The following is a 23,394-nucleotide window of genomic DNA, read 5'->3' as shown; positions in this document are numbered from 1 at the left end:
GAGCTATGAGTTACATCTACTCACTAGCTAGTGTTAACCATAAACAAAAATCAACTTCTTTTGAACACTTTCTAGACCTGTTTAAAAGTCGCAGGACTACACTTGTTGTTTGAGACATATGAGGAGACCGGAAGGGCTGACCCTGCTCCCACTTGTACCTGGGACAGTTGGCAGAGTTCCTGTGTGGTTTCAAGGACACAACAAGCGTCAGGAGGCCTTTTCTTCCTGAAGTGCCCTCATGACCAGTTGCAATTGGATTTCCACTGGAACCTAACCCCTGCACAATGTCCTCGAGATCCTGGGACCTTTTTCTGATTGTAACTGATCTTCTAGAATCACTAAATATCTGTGGAACGTGGAAAATCCTGACTTCCGGCCGCCAGATTATCAATGAATGCGAGTTGTGTCAACAATTTAGCACCACTAGTCCCTTGATAGGAAATAAAAAAAATATAGACTCCACAGGGAGAAAATCCCTGGAGATTGTTTCTTGTTTTGGTCTAGAGGCCCATGAAGCGAAGAATGCTCCACACTGTATATACCTGGTGTTGTCAGTCTCCTCAGAGGATACATCAATGCAGTTGGCTTACTAGGTAAGACATGGGAGATACATAGGAGTTTTGAAACTGTAGCATCACCATTTAACACAAAGATGACAGTGACCCTCATTTCTCTGTGTCTTTTTTTATCTCTCTTGCTCTTTCTCTTATAGCAAGTGCTACAATAACTTTTTGTAAAGTGTCCTAATATACCTTCCATTGTAAAACCCTTATACTATATTTTAAACATGGCTCAGTTGATGCCTATAACATTGTTTACAAACAAATGCATAGCAACATTTTATGTAAACTTATGTGAGTAGTCTACGATTGTGATCATTGATATTTGTACTCCCTTAGGTATACCAGACTCACTGAAGACCTGTTCAGAGCTGGTTAAGTATCTAACCATGGTGATTTTCACCTGCTCTGCCCAGCATGCTGCTATCAATAGTGGGCAGGTAAGTGAAAACGTTGTGACTATCCTGGAATGTTTTACTGCATCCTTTTACATCACTCACCATGGTCAACCATAATCTGGATAAAGTGTATTTGTTTGTTTATTTGTGTAACACAGAATGGCCTGATTACTTACTCGTAATCTTCATTACTCTTAGTCCTACGCATTCACAACCCAGTCCTTACCTGTCAGGTTTAGTCATCCTATCCTATCCCAGGACAGGAAACAAAACAGGAAATGCCAATTAACCCCACTCAACCTGAACTGACAACTACAAAAGAGTAGTATTTGTCCTGCCCTTCTGGTAATACCAAGCCTCTTATCAAAGGCCTCGATAACAGGGACGGGGGGTGGGTGGATTTGAATGACTGGGTCGAGGATGAGTTGGACTAAGAGTAATGAAGATTAGCGGTAAGTCATAGGGGCATTACCTCTGCTCCCTCTTCTTTGATCCAGTGCTTACCTATGAGGTATACCACTACTTCAATAAAGTCATTAGATAAGAGAAAAAGCCAGAAAAATAAAGATATAAGGCAATACCAGACGTGTTAAAATCCAAAACATACTGATCAAAACACCACAATAATCAAAAATAATCACAGTACCGCAGATTGCAATATTTCGTATCCAATATTTCGTCAATCATGTAAACGGTCATGCAATCTATAATGTCTCCTAAAGGTGTGCTTAGAGGCCCATGCCCCAGCTCTGCAAATGTCCTCCAAAGCCACTGCCTTCAACTCTGCCCAAGAGGCAGCCATTCCTCTCATGGTAAGACACTGTGATCCTGGAGGCCAAGAAAGATCTGAACTGGAATAGTCTGTCAGTCAGTCAGTCAATCTTTATTCGGGTACCACAGTACCCATAAAAGCAGAATATAAAATACATTACATACATATAAACATTTTAACCGGTCAAATAGTCTAAATACATTAATTATACAGATCATAAGTGATTTAGTGCAAAATTTAGGATCATCACAGTACAAAACTATTTACATTACTCTCAGTCTTCAACCATGGATCTGCGTGCCCCTACTGCCGTTTTTAGGAAAGTGCAAGTGCGAAAAATAAGGTCCTCATCATCTAAAGTTAACATGGAATCAAATGCTGCCTCTAAACTAATTGGTCTTCTCTTATTAAAATACGAGCATAAAAACGGTTTAAAAAATTTGATATAAAATTTGCAGGGGAATATAAAATGCTTTATAGATTGCTCACTCCTCCCATCGCACGTACATGGGATTGAGTTTAAATTAGAACAATAACCAAGTGGGAAGGAGTACAAAACGAATTGTGCCAGCCCTTAAACGGAACAATAAACTTGTCTCCCAGCGAGTCATCGGTAGTGACAAATAGATGTGGAGTCGGTGCCTATAATATTCAATGGCCATATAGTTACGCACAGTAGTTTTACTGACCTCTACTGCCTCATGCTCGGTCTTACATAAGGAGTACAGAGAATTCTGCATATCCTTTTTTGTGACTAAAGCAGCAAGTGAAGGGTCCCAAAAAATGCTTTCCATATTTAGACTGCGCAAACTGCTCAACACTCCACCCAACCACGGCATATCTAGGCCTCTAGCACAACCTAAGCAGTCCTTAATGATTGACTGGGTCAGAGTGGCTGCTTCGTTCTTCCATACAGCAATCCACATACGTGTTCGGCAAGCCCAGATAAATTCAGAAATAAAATTAATATTGAGCTGTTTATGAGATATGTAATGGGAGGTTGAAATAGGGACATTCAGTATTTTTCTGCAGAATCTATTCTCCTCCTGCTGTATACCAGAGCAGCTGGCCGTCCCCCATATCTCAGCACCATAGGTCGCTACCGGGGTACACTGATGTTTATAAATCCTCTTGACAGATAATACTGCACCCATCGTCTTAGGGCGAGGGATGCTTAAAATCAAGATAATGGCCTTTGAGAACTTGCTCCTGGCGCGAGCTAAGTGCTCACTCCAGGAGCTGTTGGCAGCAAAGGCCAAACCCAAATATACAAAGGATTTTACCGCCGTCATCTTATGGCCGTCTATTGCAATCGGGCGTATAGCATGTTTGCCTGGGCCTCTGCTCATTAAAAAAGATTTTTTTAAATTGACTTGTAAGTCTAGATTTTTCATAAAAATATTAGAATCTTCGACAAGGAGGGGTAAAGAATTTGATGTGCGCCCTATTAAAACTGCGTCATCGGCGTAGAGCAACACAGGAATAGGTACTTTGTTAATATATGGGACTTCTTGGGTGGCCAATTTCAGGGAGGCGTTCAGGTCATTGATATATATAATAAAAAGCAGGGGGGCCAGAACACAACCTTGTCTGACCCCCCTGCCAATATCAATAAACCCTGAGACCTCTCCTCCCACCCCCATTCTTACTTGGGCCTTAAGATCTCTGTGCAGATAAGCCAGGAAATTGACCAGAGTTTCGTCCAGGCCCTTGGATAGAAGGGTTGCCCACAGCTTAGACCTATTAACTAGGTCAAAAGCTGTGGACAAGTCCATGGAGGCCATATAGACCGGGGATTTCTTAGCAATAGCATATTTACTAATAATTAAATTCAAGGTAAGGCATTGCTCCCTTGTTCCCACCTTACTCCTGAAACCCAGCTGACAAGGGTCCAAGATGTTGGTTTCCTCTGCCCAATCTAAGATTTTGTTATAAAGAACTCTACCTAAAATGTTAAGGGTGTTGTCTATTAGGGAGATGGGTCGATAGTTACACGGTAGTGATCTATCGCCTTTTTTAAAGATCAGAACTATTACACTTCTCGCCCAAGTTTCTGGGATCTTCCCCAGGGTCAATTTGTTAAAAATATTCAGAAGTAAGGGGGCCCAAAACGCTTGATTCCATTTAATTAAGTCTATTGGCAGCCCATCCGGGCCGGGTGCTTTATTGCCTAAACTTTGGTTAATTGCTTCAGTTACTTCTGAAATGCCAATGTCTATAGGTGAAGGATTACCAAAAATAGGGGTTGGGTCAGATGGAGGTGGGACACAGTAAATAGTTGCAAAATGGGCCACCCAGGCCTCACTAGTTATAGTGCAACTGATAGGTGTCAGTGACTGCCCCATGGAACGCACTTCCCTCACTGCCGCCCAGAAGATGTTAGCATTATTTAAATTGGCGGCGTCGGACAGCTTGTGCCAGCGCTCCTTTACGACTTCATTTCTCCTAATTTTGGTTACTACCATGTAATTGTTTCTAGCCTGCCTAACTGTTATAGGGCATCTCGGGACAGTGGTTAGGGCCCTGCGAAGATTCCTATTTGAATTCAAGCAGTCTCCATTAAACCAACTAGGGACAGGTGCTACCTTTTTGGGAGGTTTGGATATGAGGCTTTTAACAGTCAGACATATCTTACCAAAGTCCTTGATTATCTGTTCAGGTGTTGAGACAAGAAATAGGCAGGACTAGATCAGAGGCATGTTGTTTTTAGCCAGTGCCTTAAAGACTTCTGCATTGTCTGCCCCTTTCCAACATAATCTTCAATTATCTGTTGAGACTGATAAATTTGCCGCTACGCAGTCGCTATAAGCGATAGTCCATCTGGTTGCTTTTAGTATTACTTTAATCGGGTTAAGATCCCCAAAATCAGACGGTGTCACCGCAGCAAAACTCACCATTTTTCCAATTAGGGGGCATACAAAAACATAGTCTAATGTACAGCCACTCCCCCTTCCTCTATATGTCGGGTGGTTAATCCTATGAGAACTTACAACTAAGTCCATAACATTAGATAGGTTATGCGAGTTAAAAAGTCTTTTAAGTTCTTAGGCTCTGGTTTAAGAGGGTTGTGTACAGAAAGATCTTAACATATCAGTACCTTGGCTTTGAAATGTAAATGTAAATGTAAACGTGGTATACTTGTAAAGCGCACTGTTATTCTACCCGAGTGTCCTGGCGCTGTAGACCGCTGGGGAACCCATCCTGGTTTTCCCTGTGAGATGGTCCCTTTCTGGGTATCTCCAGGGTGAAACCAGGCATCCCCGGCGTCTGTGGGGGGCCGTTGTAGAGATGAGGCAAGCTTAATGCCCAGAGTTACCGAGTGTGTTCCCTGGTTAGTGTGGGCACTGAGGCGAGAATTATCGAGTCTGTTGACCCTGGTCCAAGACCCTGCCGCGTCGGGAATTTAACCCTGGTCCCGGGCCGTTCTCTGCTTACAGGTCTGCCGCCTCTAACCAGTGAGCCACACCTCTCCAAATTTAGCATTAAAATCGCCACCTAATAAGATGCCTAAAGTATCTCCTTTTGCGGACTGGTTATCCAGATCAGACATAAAATCACATAACTTTAAAAAGCTTTTATTAGTGACTGACTGAAAATCATCGTTATAAACATTTAATAAATAAAATTGAATACCCCTTTTAAACAATGCAGCTTGAAAATCTAGACTATACGTTGGGATTATTTCAAATGTGCCACCAGATGTCACCTTGAATCCTATGAACAATCCCCCTGATGGCCTTCCCTTCCTTGGTTTTTGTGAAAGGACACTATAACAATGAAAACCCTCAATGTATAAGTTTTCGGTAGCCCAAGTTTCTTGAAACATCCAAATATCTTGTTCCCTGACCAAATTTAGCGATTCAATATCATCAAGTTTTGATCGGAGACCTGCCACATTCCAACTGAGTATGCTCAGACTTGTCCCATCTTTCCTTGTTGCTGGGACATTCTTCCCTTGGGGTGGTGCAGTCAGTACTACTCTGGGTGGTGAAATACTGACAGCCTCAAAATCTAGGGGTGTTGGTGGTCAGTCTTGAACTGGAATAGGCCAATGCAATAACCTCTGGATTCCAGTGGCTCAGTGTGAATTTGATTCATAAAGGGGGTGGTGATGGACAGAGCATCTGAATTAAGCAGAGACTCTTACCCAGTCAAGAGATCAGGGCTTGATCCATCACCGTTTTTTAGCTCACTGAACCAACCCAGTTCAGAACCTGGCTACATGCAAATTAGTCTGTTCCTGGCCCAGTGCATCATGGGAACAGGGCAGACCAAACTACCAAGCCAATTCTTTACTTGAAAGGAAACAAGCTTCCGGGGACCGGTTTCTGGCATTACAGCCGTCTTCGGCCTGGCTTGCTTGAATCCTGATGGTGCAGTGAGCTAGGGACTCATGTCTGAGCATACCCTTCCACTCCTATAATGGCCAAAACGATTCATAAAGGGGGTGGTGATGGACAGAGCATTTGAATTAAGCAGAGACTCTTACCCAGTCAAGAGATCAGGGCTTGATCCATCACCGTTTTTTAGCTCACTGAACCAACCCAGTTCAGAACCTGGCTACATGCAAATTAGTCTGTTCCTGGCCCAGTGCATCATGAGAACAGGGCAGACCAAACTACCAAGCCAATTCTTTACTGGAAAGGAAACAAGCTTCCGGGGACCGGTTTCTGGCATTACAGCCGTCTTCAGCCCGGCTTGCTTGAATCCTGATGCTGCAGTGAGCTAGGGACTCATGTCTGAGCATACCCTTCCACTCCTATAGTGGCCAAAACGATTCATAAAGGGGGTGGTGATGGACAGAGCATCTGAATTAAGCAGAGACTCTTACCCAGTCAAGAGATCAGGGCTTGATCCATCACCGTTTTTTAGCTCACTGAACCAACCCAGTTCAGAACCTGGCTACATGCAAATTAGTCTGTTCCTGGCCCAGTGCATCATGGGAACAGGGCAGACCAAACTACCAAGCCAATTCTTTACTGGAAAGGAAACAAGCTTCCGGGGACCGGTTTCTGGCATTACAGCCGTCTTTGGCCCGGCTTGCTTGAATCCTGATGGTGCAGTGAGCTAGGGACTCATGTCTGAGCATACCCTTCCACTCCTATAGTGGCCAAAACGATTCATAAAGGGGGTGGTGATGGACAGAGCATCTGAATTAAGCAGAGACTCTTACCCAGTCAAGAGATCAGGGCTTGATCCATCACCGTTTTTTAGCTCACTGAACCAACCCAGTTCAGAACCTGGCTACATGCAAATTAGTCTGTTCCTGGCCCAGTGCATCATGGGAACAGGGCAGACCAAACTACCAAGCCAATTCTTTACTGGAAAGGAAACAAGCTTCCGGGGACCGGTTTCTGGCATTACAGCCGTCTTCGGCCCGGCTTGCTTGAATCCTGATGGTGCAGTGAGCTAGGGACTCATGTCTGAGCATACCCTTCCACTCCTATAGTGGCCAAAACGATTCATAAAGGGGGTGGTGATGGACAGAGCTCTGAGCTGGGATGGTGCAGTGAGCTAAAAAACGGTGATGGATCAAGCCCTGATCTTTTGACTGGGTAGGAGTGTTCTGCTTAATTCAGATACACTGTCCATCACCACCCCCTTTATGAATCAGTGTGAATTTGGACATCTTTGTACCCTTCCCTGGGAGGCCAAACGTGACAAACAGAATTGTATTTGCTCTAAACATTTGATCCATTTCTCTGCTCACCTAATGCACCTGATTACACTGTTCATCATCAGACCCTGTAGCTTTTACTCACTCTTTAACCCCGTTGTTTCCCTGGGGACCATATTCACCATGAAATTCCACAAAACCTATATTTCTGTATAGCTCCCAGGATGCCATGCTCACACTAAGACCCTAAGGGCATGGGGTGTTACTACCAGAGTGCTAAAGCTCCTGCTCACCCTCGGTCCTTGCAGAGGGAATTGGGGGTGAACATATGCTTCAGGGGCATTGTTCATTTAGGTCACTGAGCCTCAAATTTTCCTTCAGGTTCCTATGCTTCATGCTTACTCTTAGGTCCCAAAAATCCTTCTCACTCTAAGGTCTTCAATGCTCTTGTTTGTCTCAATGCCTCTTGTTCACCCGGGGCACCAAGGCTCCTACTCACTGTCATTTACATGTGGCTCCTGGCAATGTTCAAGTCCCAGAGGATCTTTCTCAGGGATATTGAGAAATGAAGCTACTGCTCGCCTTATGGCTCTGGGGCACATGCTCATCCTCATGTTGCTGAATATCCTTCTCAATTTCAGATCCCATATATCTTTGCTTACCTTCAGATCACTGACTTTCCAGGTCACATTGAGGTCTCCTGAGGTTTCTGTCCACTCAAAGATAGTCAGGAATGTCCCTGCTAAACATCAGGCATTCAGTGGCTGTACACATCCAGGTCTTTTGTGGACTGTTTTGGTTGCCACACATAAGTCTCACTGCGTGTGATGTTTTGAGGATCTAACAAAGCTTGGTACTTGATGACTTTTATATTATGTGGAAGAGGCATGATATGAATCTTCTTGACATGCTGCAAGACATCCCTTCAACTACGGTCTTTTTTATCATTTTATATATATATATATTATCTGCACCCTTGCACTCTCTATTGCTCACCCACACATGTTAACAGCCCTAATATTTAACCCTCTCTCCCCTTTCTGTACCCTCTCGTTTCACCTGCACTATCACATTCTCACCCAGCGCTTTTCCTGGATTTTCTATGTTTCTGTATTTCTGACTATCATACCAACATTTATTTCTGTGTCTCCCACCTTCTGCCTTTCTCTCATTCTACAAACCCCTCTATCTATTTGAATCATTCTCCTTTCCATTCTTCCCCTATCTCATTTTACTTCTCCTTCTTCCTGTCTCTCGCTGTACACCTCTTAATTGCTCTGATATTCCCCATTGCCATCACCACTGCACTAATTTCATCTTTTTCTCTTATTCTATAAATCTCCCCTTTCACTCCTCTGTCTCCTGCATATGCTCTATCCTTCATTATTTTTCTACCTCTCATGTCCTTATTGCCCACTCTCTCAACTTCTATTGCCTTTTTGAGTTTTACTTTAGTTCTTTTACCTGTTTTGAAAATTCTCCCTTTCTTCAATTGTGTTTTGTCATGTGAGACACATTTATTTCTCTTTAGGATTGTACATATTTTTGTTCTTCACCCACTACTGGTGTCCCCTTTACAGTAACTACCTGTGTTAGCAAATCATGACATTTGCAGAAGACCATTCTTGGTAGACATTAAAGAAATTCCTGTTCTTGTGAGTGCTTTCATTTTTGCATGCTTTCAAATGTTGTTCAGGAGAGCATAGCGCCTTGTTCTACTTTTAGTAGCGGACAGACAAAATGTCTGATTTATAGTTGTCTGGTAAAGGAAAATCCATCTATTTAAAAAAGTGGAGAATCCACAGGTGGCATTTCGTTTATCATACTATCCCTTTTTTGAAGGGACAGACGCATACTCTTCCTTGCTTGAGCTTTACTCTGGATTCCTATTTTCCGCTAGGTGTTGCCAAACTCTAAATCAAGCTGTAGGCTGCTGTAAAGTTAGAACTATGAAGTATGTGTGAGGCCTTGATCCATCCTGTCCTTATTATTACTTACCAGGAAAGGTCTACAATTCTCTTCTGCATCCATCCTTTACCTTATCATTCACTGTTCTCTTCTCTAAACTTAATCTTTCCTCACTTTGTCTTTTTCTTGGCATTTTCCTTCTCTCCTTTCTCCCTCTCTGACTCACTCCATGTGCTAATTCAGAAATACTTCCTTCTTCTCTATCCTCTTTCCTCCCTTCCCTCCCTCAATTATTTCCCCCTCTTTCCCCTCTCTCTCCATTTGTCTCTACTCCCTACTCTTTCTCTCATTTCCTTTTGTCTGCCTATCTCCTTTGCTTATTTCTCCTCTGTATTCAACTCTCCTTTTGCTCTAAAATACAGGGTGAATCTGTTGTTCCACTGCAACACTATCAAACAAATATGTTTTACCCATTTCTAGTCATAATCTAGCATATTTACTAACATATTGCTCATCGCAGTGCAGAATGTCACCTTGCTGCATAATAGGGAAAGAGCAGGAATGCTCCATACTAAACAATATATGGTCATACCTGTCATTTCCCAGTGCTGGTGCACAATGTGCTGCATAGCACCAATGCAGGCACACTTACACCATGGTGCAAGGGTATCTGTTTGTAGCCAAGATTGTTGTTGTGCAGGAAGGGACACCTTCCTGACCAAAACAATCTCCTGAGGCATTTGCCTCTCTCTATGTGTGCTGCATAATGCAGATATTACTCCTTGTTACACCTCACTTGGGAAGGCATAATAGCATTCTGATGCATTCCCAGGTCTACCAGTATTGGTAAATCTTGGAATACTTCAGAATCCATGGGTGGATGGGTGGGAACACCCATGCTCCACTCATCGAATGCCTTCCCAGAGCAAAGTAACGCAATGCAGGGATTTGCACTGCGTTGCGTTACTCTGGATTTATCAAGCCACACAAGGCCACGAAAGGTGGCCTTGCATGACTTGATCAATCATACTTAGTTTTTGCGTCAGACTTGTCTCCCCTTCATAGTGCAAGGATGATGCAAAATCTACATGCCTGTTAGTATTTTTCCTGAAGTTCCATCGCTTGTGAGCTGTGCACAGTACTGTCCCCTTCAACAAACAGATGGAATTTCATTAGAACTAAACTCCCAATCACGATCTGGTATAACACCGTACAGTTTTCAAACCAAAAAGGCTGGCATAAGGCACCCTTAGCTTTTCTATTTGTTTATTGTGGCCTATTGGGAAGGACTAAAGCCAAAGTTCCCTGCCCAGGACTTGCTAATAGCATTGCTCAAACGTTGCTCCTCCCCGAGGACTCAATGTAATCTCCTGAGGCCTGTGGTGTGAGGAGGTGCACCCCATACTGTGCCTCCTCAGCGGGCCCATTGGCATTCTGCACATGACAATGGACCGGCCTGCCTCTGAGGTTTGCTTAGAGTCACACTCACCAAAGCTGCAGCAGCCTTTCAGGTTGTGCATCTGCAGGAAAGTCGATGCAGGTATATGGACCTGCTTTATCATTCATTTATTCTTTATTTCGGTTCAAAATAAAACCATAAAAGATGCATCAACAATATACACATACAATGTAAAATACATGTGGCAGTTCCAAATATAAATAATAGCGCAACAATGTGGTAGGGACTGAAAATCTGAATCAGTAATGCATTTTCCGTACCAAAAATCCTATTAAAATATTTAAATACATTAAAACCGACCTGCTCTATCTACTTCTGAATGACCTTGGGTGTGCCAGAATCTTCCGTTGGTGGGCTTGGCCCAACCACTAGAACCGAGCCTGATTCTCACCTCCTAAGAGCGAGAGCAGGGGAAGCCCGTGTTTCCAATGGCACAGGTGGCAGCACCACCATGTCTGTAATAGAGGGATCATGAACATTGCAGTGGACTGATTGCGCAAGTTATGTGTGACTTTCCATCACCCTCTCCTCTATGGCAGTCATGTGAACCATGGCAGTGTGTGAAGGAGCCGAACAGCCCCTAAAATCTCTGAAGAAAGTACTAGCTCATCACACCCAGTTATTTCAGTACAAGAAATATACCCACACGTTGAGGGTACAGTTCCGTACCCATATTAGTTACTGCAGTTCCCCCGTGCCAGGTAGGCATGGAGGAATATTAACTTTTTCCCCTTGACAGGCTTATGCCATGCTTGTGATAGCACTGTCTGGGGATAAAGCCCCACAACAGTGGTTTGGAACCTTAAATGAATGGGATCTCTGCCACCTATGTGGCAGAGGCAAACATCTGCCACAATGGACGCTGGACAACACAGCTCTCAATGTTCAAATGTGACTCTAAGCATTTAAATACTTGAGACAGCAAGATTCTAGCTGAAAGGTTGAAGGGTGTAGTGGCAACCCTGGTCCACGAGGACCAGTGTGGGTTAAAGTCCTGGGAGGCACAGCCTTGAACTTGCGAAGGCTTGCACATGCGAGGTACTCAGTACACGACAGTGACCGGGCACTGGCTCTGGTTTCGGTAGACATTATGAAAGCATTTGACACAGTGGAGTGGCAATATCTAGAGCTTGTGCTCCGGGGAACGGGTTTTAGACCCCTCTTCTGCACCTAGGTCAGATCATTGTACATGGAGCCCAGGGCTAGGTTGTGCAGTGGGGAATGCTAACTGAAGAATGGAGTGTAAGGAGGACAGGCTACTCTTCGCCCTGGAGATGGAGCCACTAGTGGCAAAGCTTCAGAAAGACATGAAAGAATTTGGCATTGTAGTGGGGGAGATCACGCATCTGATATATCTATATGCAGATGATGTGCTGGTTTACCTGCAGCGCCTGGAGCATTTGGTGTTCCAGCTCTTGACACATATGGTAGAATTCGGCATGATAGCAAGCCTGCACATTAACAGGCATAAATCATTATTGTTTCCTCTCGGGCCCTGGCAGGCACCCACAGGGAAGATTTGCCCTCGCTAGACCTGAAATAGGAAACCACTTCTTTCTGCTATTGAGGGATTACAGTTATACCATAGAGGTCCTGTGTCAGTACTGTGTTGAATTATTAGGTAACACAAAGCCTGCGCACACCAATTGTTTAGGACAAGATAATCAAAGATGATAACCTTACTCAAAAGAATGCGTGCAACACAGTGACAAGCTAGCCAACCTAATATACAAGCAAATTCTTCTGGTGGAGAACCACCAGTATACTGGATGCACAGCTGTGCATCCAGTATACTGGTGGTTCTCCACCAGAAGAATTTGTCAGTACTTTGTTGGGCCATTGTTCAACAGACTGACGAGGTCCGTACGATTTCGGTCACACTGCTGCTGTCCATGGCAGGGAGGGTTGCAGTAGCGAAGATCGTGTTCCTACCCAGATTTATGTACTTCAGAATGCTCTCTATACGCTGCTGGGCAGCTTGTTCAAGACTTTCATTAGCCTGATGGTTTCCCTTGTGTGGGCGGGGTAGTGAAGTAGGGTGGCGCTACTACAGCTTAAGCAGGACCAGTCGGAGGGCAGCATGGCATGAACTTAGAATTAAACTACTATGCATCCAAATTGCAGCCTGCTAAAAAGTGGGTGCCCAGGGAAGAAAACCGGGAGACACTGGTACTGCGTGGTACACATGGCGAGTAATCCTTGATGGCTCTATTGATGCGTGTCAAGCATGTACCATCAGGCACCCCTTAGCTGATCCATCAGGTGGCAGAGGTGTGAGAATGAGTGGTCATCGAGGTATATAAGTGAACTCAATTTGCTACGGACCTAGTGCTATGGACGCTACTGCCATTTAGTTGTATTGAGACGGACATGTCCATAATGAGATGGAGAGGAGGATGCGAAAATTGGGTGACTTATAGCTGGGGGAGACGTCTATCACCTTTGCGGAGGCATGGGAGGCTTTAGCACTGGGGGTCAGTCGATTTTTGCAATACATCAAATTGGCAAGTACGGCAGAGGGGATTTGGACTGAATTCCCAAAAGCACCTCAGCAGGCAGAAACCTTACAACTATTATTGATGGCGGCGTCAGCAAGACATTTGGTGACACACATCTACAAAACACTCAAGATGGACAGGACCTGGGGAGATCCAGTGATGTGGAGGGCATGGTGGGAGGATTTGGAGACCACTCTAACAGTCCCAAAATGAGATGCAACCTGCAAACTGGTTAAGACAGTCTTGTGCAACGTCCGATTTAAATTGACACACTTTAATTTAGTATATTGCACCTACCTAATGCCGGTCAAGCTCAGCGAGATGTATGCGAACAGAGGGGTGGATTGCTTCAGATGTTGAAGGGAGGGAGCCTCATTCCTACACATGCCTGGTAGTGCCCGAGGGTGCAGGATATTTGGCTTAGAGTGATTGTGAGGCTGAGGGCGGTGACTGTGTTGACAATCGAAGGACTGCTCAAAGAGTGCTTGCATGGCATTATTAAAAAGGGGTAAATGCACTGGAAGTTTATGCAGCTGGCATTAGTCTTAGCTAGGAGATGAGTTGCAATTGGATGGATCAGTGCTAGGGCTCCTTTCATAACACTATGGTGTAGGGATGTAGACAAATGGTTGTTTGCTGAGGAAATACATATGAAGTTTACTTGCAGGGATGACAAGCTGAAGGAGGACTTGGAAATATTGACTGTAGTAACAGAAACTATGCACACAGAACAAAAGGCGGAGGATGGTATGGGTGTGGAATCTCAAGACACAGCCCCTTCTGCATGCAGAACAGACCCAGGGGGATGGGGGATTGATTGTGACTTCCCTGAGCCCTTGATGACTGCTGGATGGTTCGGACGGGGGGGGGGGAGAATAACAGGACTACCCAGCTGCTGAATACCCCAAAACATGACTGCTCTTTTTGCCAGTAGACGAATAGTTCCTGAAAAGGAGGCAAAGATGAGACTAGCCGAGAAGGGAACTAGGCCTCGAGTGAAGGGTGGTTGACATCCTTGTAAGGTATCAACTCTGCAGAGGAATGAACATAGTAAGCATACCATTATCTGTTCTCTTTTTTATTGTTTTAGTCATTGCTAAATGTTTAAATGGTGGAATGCAATGTATACAAGCATACTGTGAATGTCCTGTGATGTAATGCATAGAATGCTGATAAATAATAAACCGATAATTAGAAAGGGCTTAGACATTGCTTCAGACTCTCCTGAAACACATGTCCTACAAGTTTGGAATTTGGGCTGATGAGCTTTCAATGCAATCTATTCAGACTCCGCTTGTAAATGAGCATTTAAGTAGACTAATTTTCTTTTTCTTATGAATCCCATATGCCTTTGCTTTTACCACTTCAGTATGATTTCTGTTCCTGGATGCCCAATTCTCCAGCCTCCATGAGGAATCCTCCACCAAGAGCGAAGGGTTTGGCCACCATGGAGAGTGTCCTGGAGACATTTCCAGAGGTGAACAGCACTTGCACTATTATCTCGGTCTTGTGGATGCTTACTCGGTGGCCCATAGACATAGTAAGTAATGTTTAAACCTTAAGTAGCATTATGCCACTACACCTGTATTGATTGTAAGAGATGTGTGCACTGTATTGCCTTTGCTTCATATGTTTTGTTCAGGAAACCTTCTACTGATGGTGCCTTGAGCCATCCCTGAGGGAAAAGAACAAAACAATTGGCAGAAAAAGATACAATTCAAGGTCTAGAAAAGATACACCAACCAAGTAGATGCTATGTGGCAGTTTCTGAAGTAACTAGCAATTAATCCTTGAATCCTAATAACTGATGGCTTAAAACAAAATAACCAGCTGGCTTACAGTACACTGCACGTGGCATCAACGTGTAAGAGTTGTGACTGCAACATCTGCCTCACTTTTTTCTATCACTTTTTTTGGGTGTGAATTTCCTAGCACCTTGACACATAATCTAAGTCTTGACAATAGAATCCACACTAACCCAGGGTACAATGACTCCACAAGCTACATAGCTTTGCAATAAATGATCAACCCCCTATCCTCCACAGGACTCAAAGTGGCAAAGAGTACAGGTGCAAAGGAACCAAAACCAGATGAGTCTCACAGCAGAGATGGATTGCCTCTACAATAAGCTGCCTGTCTCCCATTCCACGCATCATATTGCTGGCATATGCCCACACTGCCATTAGCAATGTTGGGTCCTCCCAAATGAGATCACATTACTTCAAGTTCACTGGATGTAAGATCCCTGCTCTACTTGATGAAAAGTCACCAAACCAAGATAGTGTTTAGTGTCCCAAAATGTGAAGGACACACAAGGGAAGGAGACATAGGCATACCCCTCTGTCTCCTTCAGGTTCTTTGAAGGAGACATTCATCACACCCCATAGCCTCTCAAATGAAGAGATGGTTTCAGTTCAGATGAGAGGTGATACCGAGGCACCAGCATCTGAGCACCCCAGGATGCACATCACCAGGCTATTCAAATGTGTTCACTGTTTGTAAACACTGAGGTTCTTTGGCCTTAGGCTTATATATAAAAAATACACACACACACTGAAATAAGCAAATGTGAAGTGAAGTGATGTTATACTTTGGTGAGAATGGCAGTTAAAAAGCAACATTTTAAACTAAAGAAAACACTGACATTCTTCAGTTATAGTTAACTGAAGTAACCTCAGCTTGTACCCATGCAGTTTTTCATCAATGATGTACATTTAAATTTGTTCAGTGATGTTATCAATGATGTCATAGAGCATGTTATCAGTTTTGTAATATGTGAGTTATAAGTAGTGCATGATGAGGGTGTGGGTTATAGTTACTTCCAGTTACTGGTGTAACATGGTGAATTTCAGTGTTTATTTGAGTTTAAAATGTTATGTTTTAACTGGCATTTTCACCTAACCATAACATCACATTAACCTTTGAGAAATTCACGGAAATGTTTTTTTATTTTCACATAAAGTAGAATATCGTAAACATACCTAATTACAACGTCACATTAACCTTAGTTTTTTTCTGTGAATTTCTAGTTTTATTTTTAATGGAAAGTACCAGCATAAAGATATGTAATTTTCAGTAAGGCAGATCTACTGGCTTTCTGAAGGGGTCAAAACACCTGTTTTATTGGTTTTAGCAAAGGTTCAGCACATCAACCTATATAAAGCAGGCCTTTCGGCTTTGTCTACAGGCATCTTCCTGCACAAAAACAATCCATAGCGGCAGCCCACAAAGAAAGAGGAAAAAACTAGGAGAAATAAATATATTTCTTCTCGTTACACCTCACCTGGGGAGGTGTATCTTTTTAGTGCATTCTCAGGTTTACCAGATCTGGTGAATCTGGGAATGCGATAAAAACCATGGGATTTGCTTGGGAACAACAACTGCAGCGCCTATGGAACTCCTCCCTTGCACAGAGTAATGCAAAGAAGCAAATTGCACTGCTTTGCATGACTCCAAATTTATGAAACCATTCAAAGTCACGCAAAGTGGCATTGTGTGGCTTCGTAAATATGACTTAGAGCTTTGCGTCTTGCATGTATCATGTTTAGTGGTGCAAGCATAATGCAAGGCCCTCGTAAATATGACCCCTGGTGTACTATACCAAATATGTGCTCTCCACTGAGATTCTGCACTTACATTACAGCTAATTTGTGTGGCATACATGCCCTTGGTTGAACCTAAATAATTCCGCTAGAGTGCTTTTGAAATGTAGATAATCTTCCTGGTCACATGATGCAGCCTTGTGTTTGTTAACAAGCCCCCTCAGTTACAAACTATCCCATGAAACGAAGGTTAAAAATTGCCACATCCAAAGATACCCGCGTGGTTTTTAAATTAATGCACAGAATGGTACATGTACGCTTTTGATTGGTCAAAATAAAAGGTTATATTCGTTAAAATGTTGGGTATTCTTGGGAACATATCTATGTATCTGAGTCCTTGCACATGTTCACTTTGCACATCCTGGTCTCTTTTGACAGACTCCATTGGGCTGGTATCCTGAAGAATACTTCACAGAAGAGGAGCCCAAGCAATGCATCAAGGACTTCCGGGAGCGCGTGGCCCAGATAGCCCTGCGCATCGAAGAGAGGAACAGACCCCTGGCCCTGAAGTACAATTACCTGAACCCCAAGGAGATAGAGAACAGCATTTCCATATAAGGAAAATGACATGGCCTTCCAACATGCATTTTGGTTCTCCTTCCAATCTTGCAGAACTTTGGTGACGAATCTCCAGCAGACCTTACTCTTCACCCAGCCCTTCCCACTCCTCCCCCATGCCTGGCCTGCCCCATATTTACTTCTCTCTTGTCAATGCTTATTGTTTGTACTTTTAGGCACAGTGGAATCACCTTGAAATCCTGACCCAGGTTCTCCTGGTCGTGAAGGCAGATTCATTGTTCCCCTGTGTCCCAGTCGGTAACCCACCAACTTTAGTTATAGCACTACTCAGCAAACACTGCATACTTCAAAAGGGAGAACAGCATGTGAGCTCTGGACAGCTTCTGTGGCCGTCAGTGGTGGAACACAAAATGATGGGCTGCCCTGCAGGACGTCGCAAGGAGCCACAGACACTCCAAAGTAGAATACTGATATTTATCGTCTTGAGCTGAACAGGAACCGCTGAAGGTGGTGTCCACTACTGCACCCTAGGAGCTGCATCAGCCATCCCCATTTGACCGTAGACTCTGCAGCGGTCAGTCTTATGCCCCCTGGTGGTGGTGTATTTCAGCCTGAAACCCCAAAATATCTGGCTCTAGTATCATGATTATCTATTTCACAATATTTCCCTGAGTTAGTGTTTTATTTTCAAAGAGCAAAGCTCAGATACTGAAGGAGGCACATCTTACTAGCTGTTTCCGTGCTGTGTTAACTGAAAATAAAGCGCAAACGTAAATACATATGGGGTTAAATTAATTCACTTTATGCCCTGGAAGCAGAAAAGAAATGAGCCAGCTCTGTGCTGAGTCAGCACAGTCCATCGTGATACAGCCCCTGCAGACATGCAACCTAACTTATTGGCTGATCATTGCTGTTATCCCAAATAGCAAGGGAGTATTGTTTGTTGGTCCATTAGACTCATCTAAAGAGATGTTGGCGTATAGTGGCCCCCCGCAGACAATCACAAGGAAAGACCTTGAAGAATGATCTGATCATAAAAATAACAGCTGTGGTTATGTGGTAAAGGTAAGGGAAAACAAAATTATGCAGAGTAGATACAAGATAATCTCTAAATCAAGAAATGAGAAGTAAAAAAGAGACTGGGTTTTACGGTCTTATGATTCAATAAACATCTGCTAATTAATGAAAGAGAATTTATAGGGTGAGTTTTTATTTTGTCAAATCTAAATCGACCACAAGGGCCAACGTGTTCCAAGGCACACGTAGCTTCATCAGGGCCAATCAGTAATTAAATACTATGTACAATGACTGTAATAAGGAACAAGAATACATAGAAATGTAGAATCCTAAAGAAAGAAATTGAAAAAGGAAGAAAATGGAAACACAAGTTAATGCATCGATTCTCTGTAAAAACTCTTTGCAAGACATTATCATGTGATAAAACAAAGAATACAATCTGAAAAAAGGTAGAGAGGTGAAAAACAAAAATACAGTATCACTATAACCATCAGTTGAACTGGGCTCAATGTCCAAGGACTCAATCATTCTCGCCTCGGTGCCTACTCTAATCATGGGTCCCACTCACAGGGACAGCCAGGAAGGGTTCCACAGCGGTATACAGCGCCAGGATGCCTGAAAAGTGGTAGTGCGCTTTACAAGTATACATACATTACATTACATTACTATGCAAAAAAACAAGATCCATGTGCAGAAGAGCTGACTTTGAGAAATATCCTTATGTCATTACACAAAGAAGATATAAAAAAGGAAACATATTTAAATTGCATATTTGAAGAGCTGTGAAAAAAAGGAAAAGAAGTGATCCATTGTGCATTAGGCTACAGAAGTTAAAACCCCATTCATGAAAGAACAAGGTGTTAAAGATTGGTAAATTATCGTACTAAGATAACATATGAAACACATACCCTTTAACATGTTTACCAAAAAGCGTATTTTTATATAATGGAAAGAAAATATTTCTATCAACAAGATATGTACATGAATATTCACATAGCAATGACATTTCTACAACATATGCAATTAAACTGGATGATTCAAGTTATGTGCTGTACATCAAATTTAATTTCAATATTTACTGAAAAGAAAAGTAAACCTCTATTAGATGTGACGTCACAGCCTCTACATGAGATAAGTCACAAACTGATGTTTCAAAGACTGGTTACTAACAAGTTTTATAAAGGTACAAGAGGAAGAACAAGCATTTGCAATGCAATCGGTCTTGCATTTGTGAAAGCTAGAGCTACTGGCATTGTAAGTGACAATATTTTTTCTTATGTATTTTATAATCATTTAAGGAAAAGAAGTGCACACTATGCCATATTATACGTTTTCAGAGCTACTGTACAGTAAAGATATGGCTATGTTAAAATAAACTAAGTGGGCAAAGTACACAGGTCGCTGAGTAGAAAAGAGGTGTTTATAATTTTAAAGTTATATGGATAGAGTACATACAACTTGACTAGGAAGCGGCAGGGGTGCCTGTTCCAGTGTATTTATGAACTCCCCATGATGATAACTTGATGTTCCTCTGTGATGTGTGAGGAGTCATTTATATGTGGATTTTATGTATCAATTGTGAATTATTCATAGGTTAGTGTTTACCTTTTTAAGTAGATTTGTATAAAGTTCTCAATAAGATGGAGTATCCAGAGATTAAATTTCATCTACCATAGTGAACCACTTCCTCTGGTGAATTGACCAAGTCACTGCGGCTGTTCGAATCATGCATTGTACTCGCTCGTTCGGAATCCGGCTCCATTGTGCGACACGATTTGGCTACGAATGAGTCGTACGGACAGGATCTGGTTTGGAAATGATTTGGTTGACGCGTATGTGATCTTCGCATCGTATTTGGTCGTTGAGACCTGTGCACGATTCGCGCGGAAACAAGGGCTATGGATCGGATCCGGGAAAGCCAAATCCGATTCGGATGCCTTCCGAAAGACATCAGAATCAGGCCTTTAGATATGAATTTCAAAATACTGCAGTTTCACAGCCTGAGCACTACTGAAATACAGATATAACTTATTACATATACCTTATTACAGTGCCCCACCAGCAAAGGTTTGTGGTAACTTTTCCACACATATATGGATAAGATTGCAAAAAATGGTAGGGCATCTGATGGGGTCTGAGGAAGTACAACAGTGGGTAGTGCAAGACCTACAGACTTACCATGGAACTGGGAATAAATGCTGGTGGCTGATAAAACATGACCATTTTTTGAGGCTTTGCTTAAAGTAAAATATTGAGAGCAGTAATGGGTGCTAAAAGGGTGATATATGAGAGTAATCACCTTCCACCCAGATTTTGCCCCAATACCGTATCCAGGAAAAGGGAACTGTCAGTAGCTAAAAAGAAATGAATGTCCCCATTGCTGATGCATCAACTGGATGGCCAGTAAAGTTGAAAGTGAGTTTCAAATGGGATAAGTAAATCTTTGGCAGGTTGATGCATCAGGTTCTTCCCTGTTACAGCATTCTGGCTGTCGGGGAAGCTGAGCCTTTCGGCCCCCTCCAGCCGATCCTATTAGCATGGAGGTAAGTAAAATAACATGAGTGTACCTATTGGTAATTTACTGCAGAGAAACCTCTATGTGCCCGAGCTTGTTGCTAAGAAAAGACTGCGGGGAATAAAGATATACCCATTTTTGTTTACCGGATGGTAGTTCTTTTATTATCTCTCCAGTAAATCAATTCTCACGCGGTCCATGTTTAAAAATAAGGTTTCTTTTGTTTCAACCAGAATATTAACTGAACAGGAGATTTGCTGGGGCTATTTACATTTAGGCGTAAAATATGGCATCCAAAGTTCCCTGGTGCACATTACATTGGAGGTGTCATCCCATGTAATTTGAGTAAAATAATAGGTAATAATTTGCTCAAACTTCGTTTGTAGTTGTTTTGACTTATATATTACCCAAATCAGTGTTGTATGCATGGGCAAATATCACTGGCGATGGATAGTTGGGTCTTGCTTGCGCAAGCAAAAGAGGCAACCTACTTTGTACAAATACAGTTTTGAGCACAGTTTTACAGAAGCACTGGAGTTTAAATTACTCCTTTAATGTCCTGCTGGTGTATAATAAACCTGTACTCACTTTTATCTTAACTGAACTGTGGTCTTTGATAAAACCTCAGAACTGCAGTAGAATTCTGCATTGTAAGAGCTTATTGCGGTACAAGTGTCTTGTGGCTGGTCTTCTGGCACTGGAGCCGCACAGAGAAGGAGGCAGTATATCTTATGTTTATCAAAGCCTATGCTACGTTTTAGACTCCACATGCCCAAGCTGAAATAAAATCTTCTTGTACAGCCTTCATGCTGGCTTGTAGCTTAGGTTCCTGCGGCTGCCTTTCACTGTGTTTTTGCACATCTTAGTATGTTCTGAAAGCAGATCTGCCATGTAGCAGTATTCACCTCAAAGATCAGGGTTTAGTGAGGAGCTTAATGTTACCATTAGGCTGTAAATCGATGCTGACATGCTGTCCGTTCAGATGTTTTATGTGACTCCAGAATGCGAAAGTAGAAATAGTACCTCAATCACAGCACTTGCAGCCGAGGGACCCAAATTAAGTTTAATCAATCTGTAGTTCAGCGGTGGTCCACACAAGCCACAGGTAGTGACACATCATGACTTCTGGAGAATTTGGTAGGCAGCGAAGGAGAGTGATTATGCAGTTATATATATATATTTTTATTCGGTTTTAAAATGTATAAAAAACCATAAAAGCAATATCACAAACATAAAACATCATATACATAGTTTAGGCGCCTTATCCATGAGTAACATTGGGGGTCCCTAACCATGCTAACTAATACAACGAATTTCTTAGTTTCTAAAAATCATTTACTTTCACAGGGATAGGACTTTTCAAAGGTTTATTCTATGATTAAAAATGCATTTCAAGAATTTAATAATATATTTGCAAGTCCATTCAGTCTCTAGAAACTGCAATCGCAGCATGGCTGGGCGACATCTTCTAAGACCCAATAATTTTAGCAGCGGTAACAACCAAAGCTTACGATGACTAACATAAAACTTACAAAACAGAACAGTGTGGATGGTTGTCTGCTCTGAAGTTTCATCACATGGACAAGGCGGGAGGGTTCGATCCCAACTGTTTTGCTCCGGAAAAACCACCAGTCGGTGAAAGATGTTTAACCTAAATCTTATCAGAAGGTATCGCTCAAATTGCGTCAGATCATATAATAGATATGGCTGAATAGAAAGGGTAGTCTGGACCGCCATTGAATGTTGAACGGAAGCTTTCATTACTTCCTTGGCGATTCGCAGCTCTTCTAAGTGGCCCAGGGGTCTTACTTTCAGTTCCTTCCTAGATATTTCACTAATCGTATCAGGAGTGGTGTAATAATTCCCAAGTCCCAGATCAGTCAAAAGATTTTTCACATACAGGAGCCAACTGATTTTAAGTGAGCGGTCTAATGACATACAATCTGCCACAATTTGCTTAGTAAGTGAGTTTTTCCTTGATGTCCAGATTCGACGCCAAGGTAAAAGTGGTTGAATTTTTGCTAAATCCACCAAATACGGGATCCCCAGTTCTGTATGACATGCAAACGTAGAGACGCATTTAGGTGCCGCTAACAGAAATCTTAAAAAAGTGTTCTCTGCCACTTGTAGGGGACTAATGTTGGCATGCCCCCACACTCCGGCCCCGTACAGGGCTATCGCCTGGCATTTAGCTCTATAGATTTGTAACAATTCTACAGGTGGCCTTTTTCCCAGTCTCTGAGAGAAGTTTATAAGTGCAGCAATTGCTCGCATTAGATGATGCTTCCTGGCCTCAATTGCAGGTTTCCAATTCATTCTATCATCAATTATAATACCTAAGTAGGGGTATTAGCCAGTAAGTTCGAGTTTTTCTTTACTAAGACATATGTCTTTACCTCCCTTTTTCCCTGAACCTGCTGCCATTACATAAGTCTTTTTTATATTTATACGTAGATCTAGGCTACCCATGAAGTCAGCATACCTGTCCAGGGCCTTCTGTAGTTCGCGTGGGGTACGAGCCAGTATCAT

The 23,394-nt window shown here is 42.7% G+C and overlaps 1 protein-coding gene across 1 annotated transcript in view; it reads left to right on the top strand.

Annotated features, from left to right (window-relative positions):
• LOC144798532 (hydroperoxide isomerase ALOXE3-like) overlaps nucleotides 1-18,692 on the top strand; it is a 109,194-nt gene extending 90,502 nt beyond the window's left edge. Inside the window, exons 12-14 of the mRNA XM_078669460.1 lie at nucleotides 900-1,000; nucleotides 14,582-14,752; nucleotides 17,193-18,692. Coding sequence (XP_078525586.1) covers nucleotides 900-1,000; nucleotides 14,582-14,752; nucleotides 17,193-17,372 — 452 coding nt within the window. The 3' untranslated portion in view covers nucleotides 17,373-18,692. The remainder of the gene's footprint in view (nucleotides 1-899; nucleotides 1,001-14,581; nucleotides 14,753-17,192) is intronic.
• Nucleotides 18,693-23,394: the final 4,702 nt, after the last annotated feature.

The sequence above is a fragment of the Lissotriton helveticus genome, chromosome 12 (assembly GCF_964261635.1).
Source record: "Lissotriton helveticus chromosome 12, aLisHel1.1, whole genome shotgun sequence".
NCBI classification, from domain to species: Eukaryota; Metazoa; Chordata; class Amphibia; order Caudata; family Salamandridae; genus Lissotriton; species Lissotriton helveticus.
The sequence above is the reverse complement of the archived record's forward strand: the minus strand, read 5'-3'. Positions and strand labels throughout refer to the sequence as shown.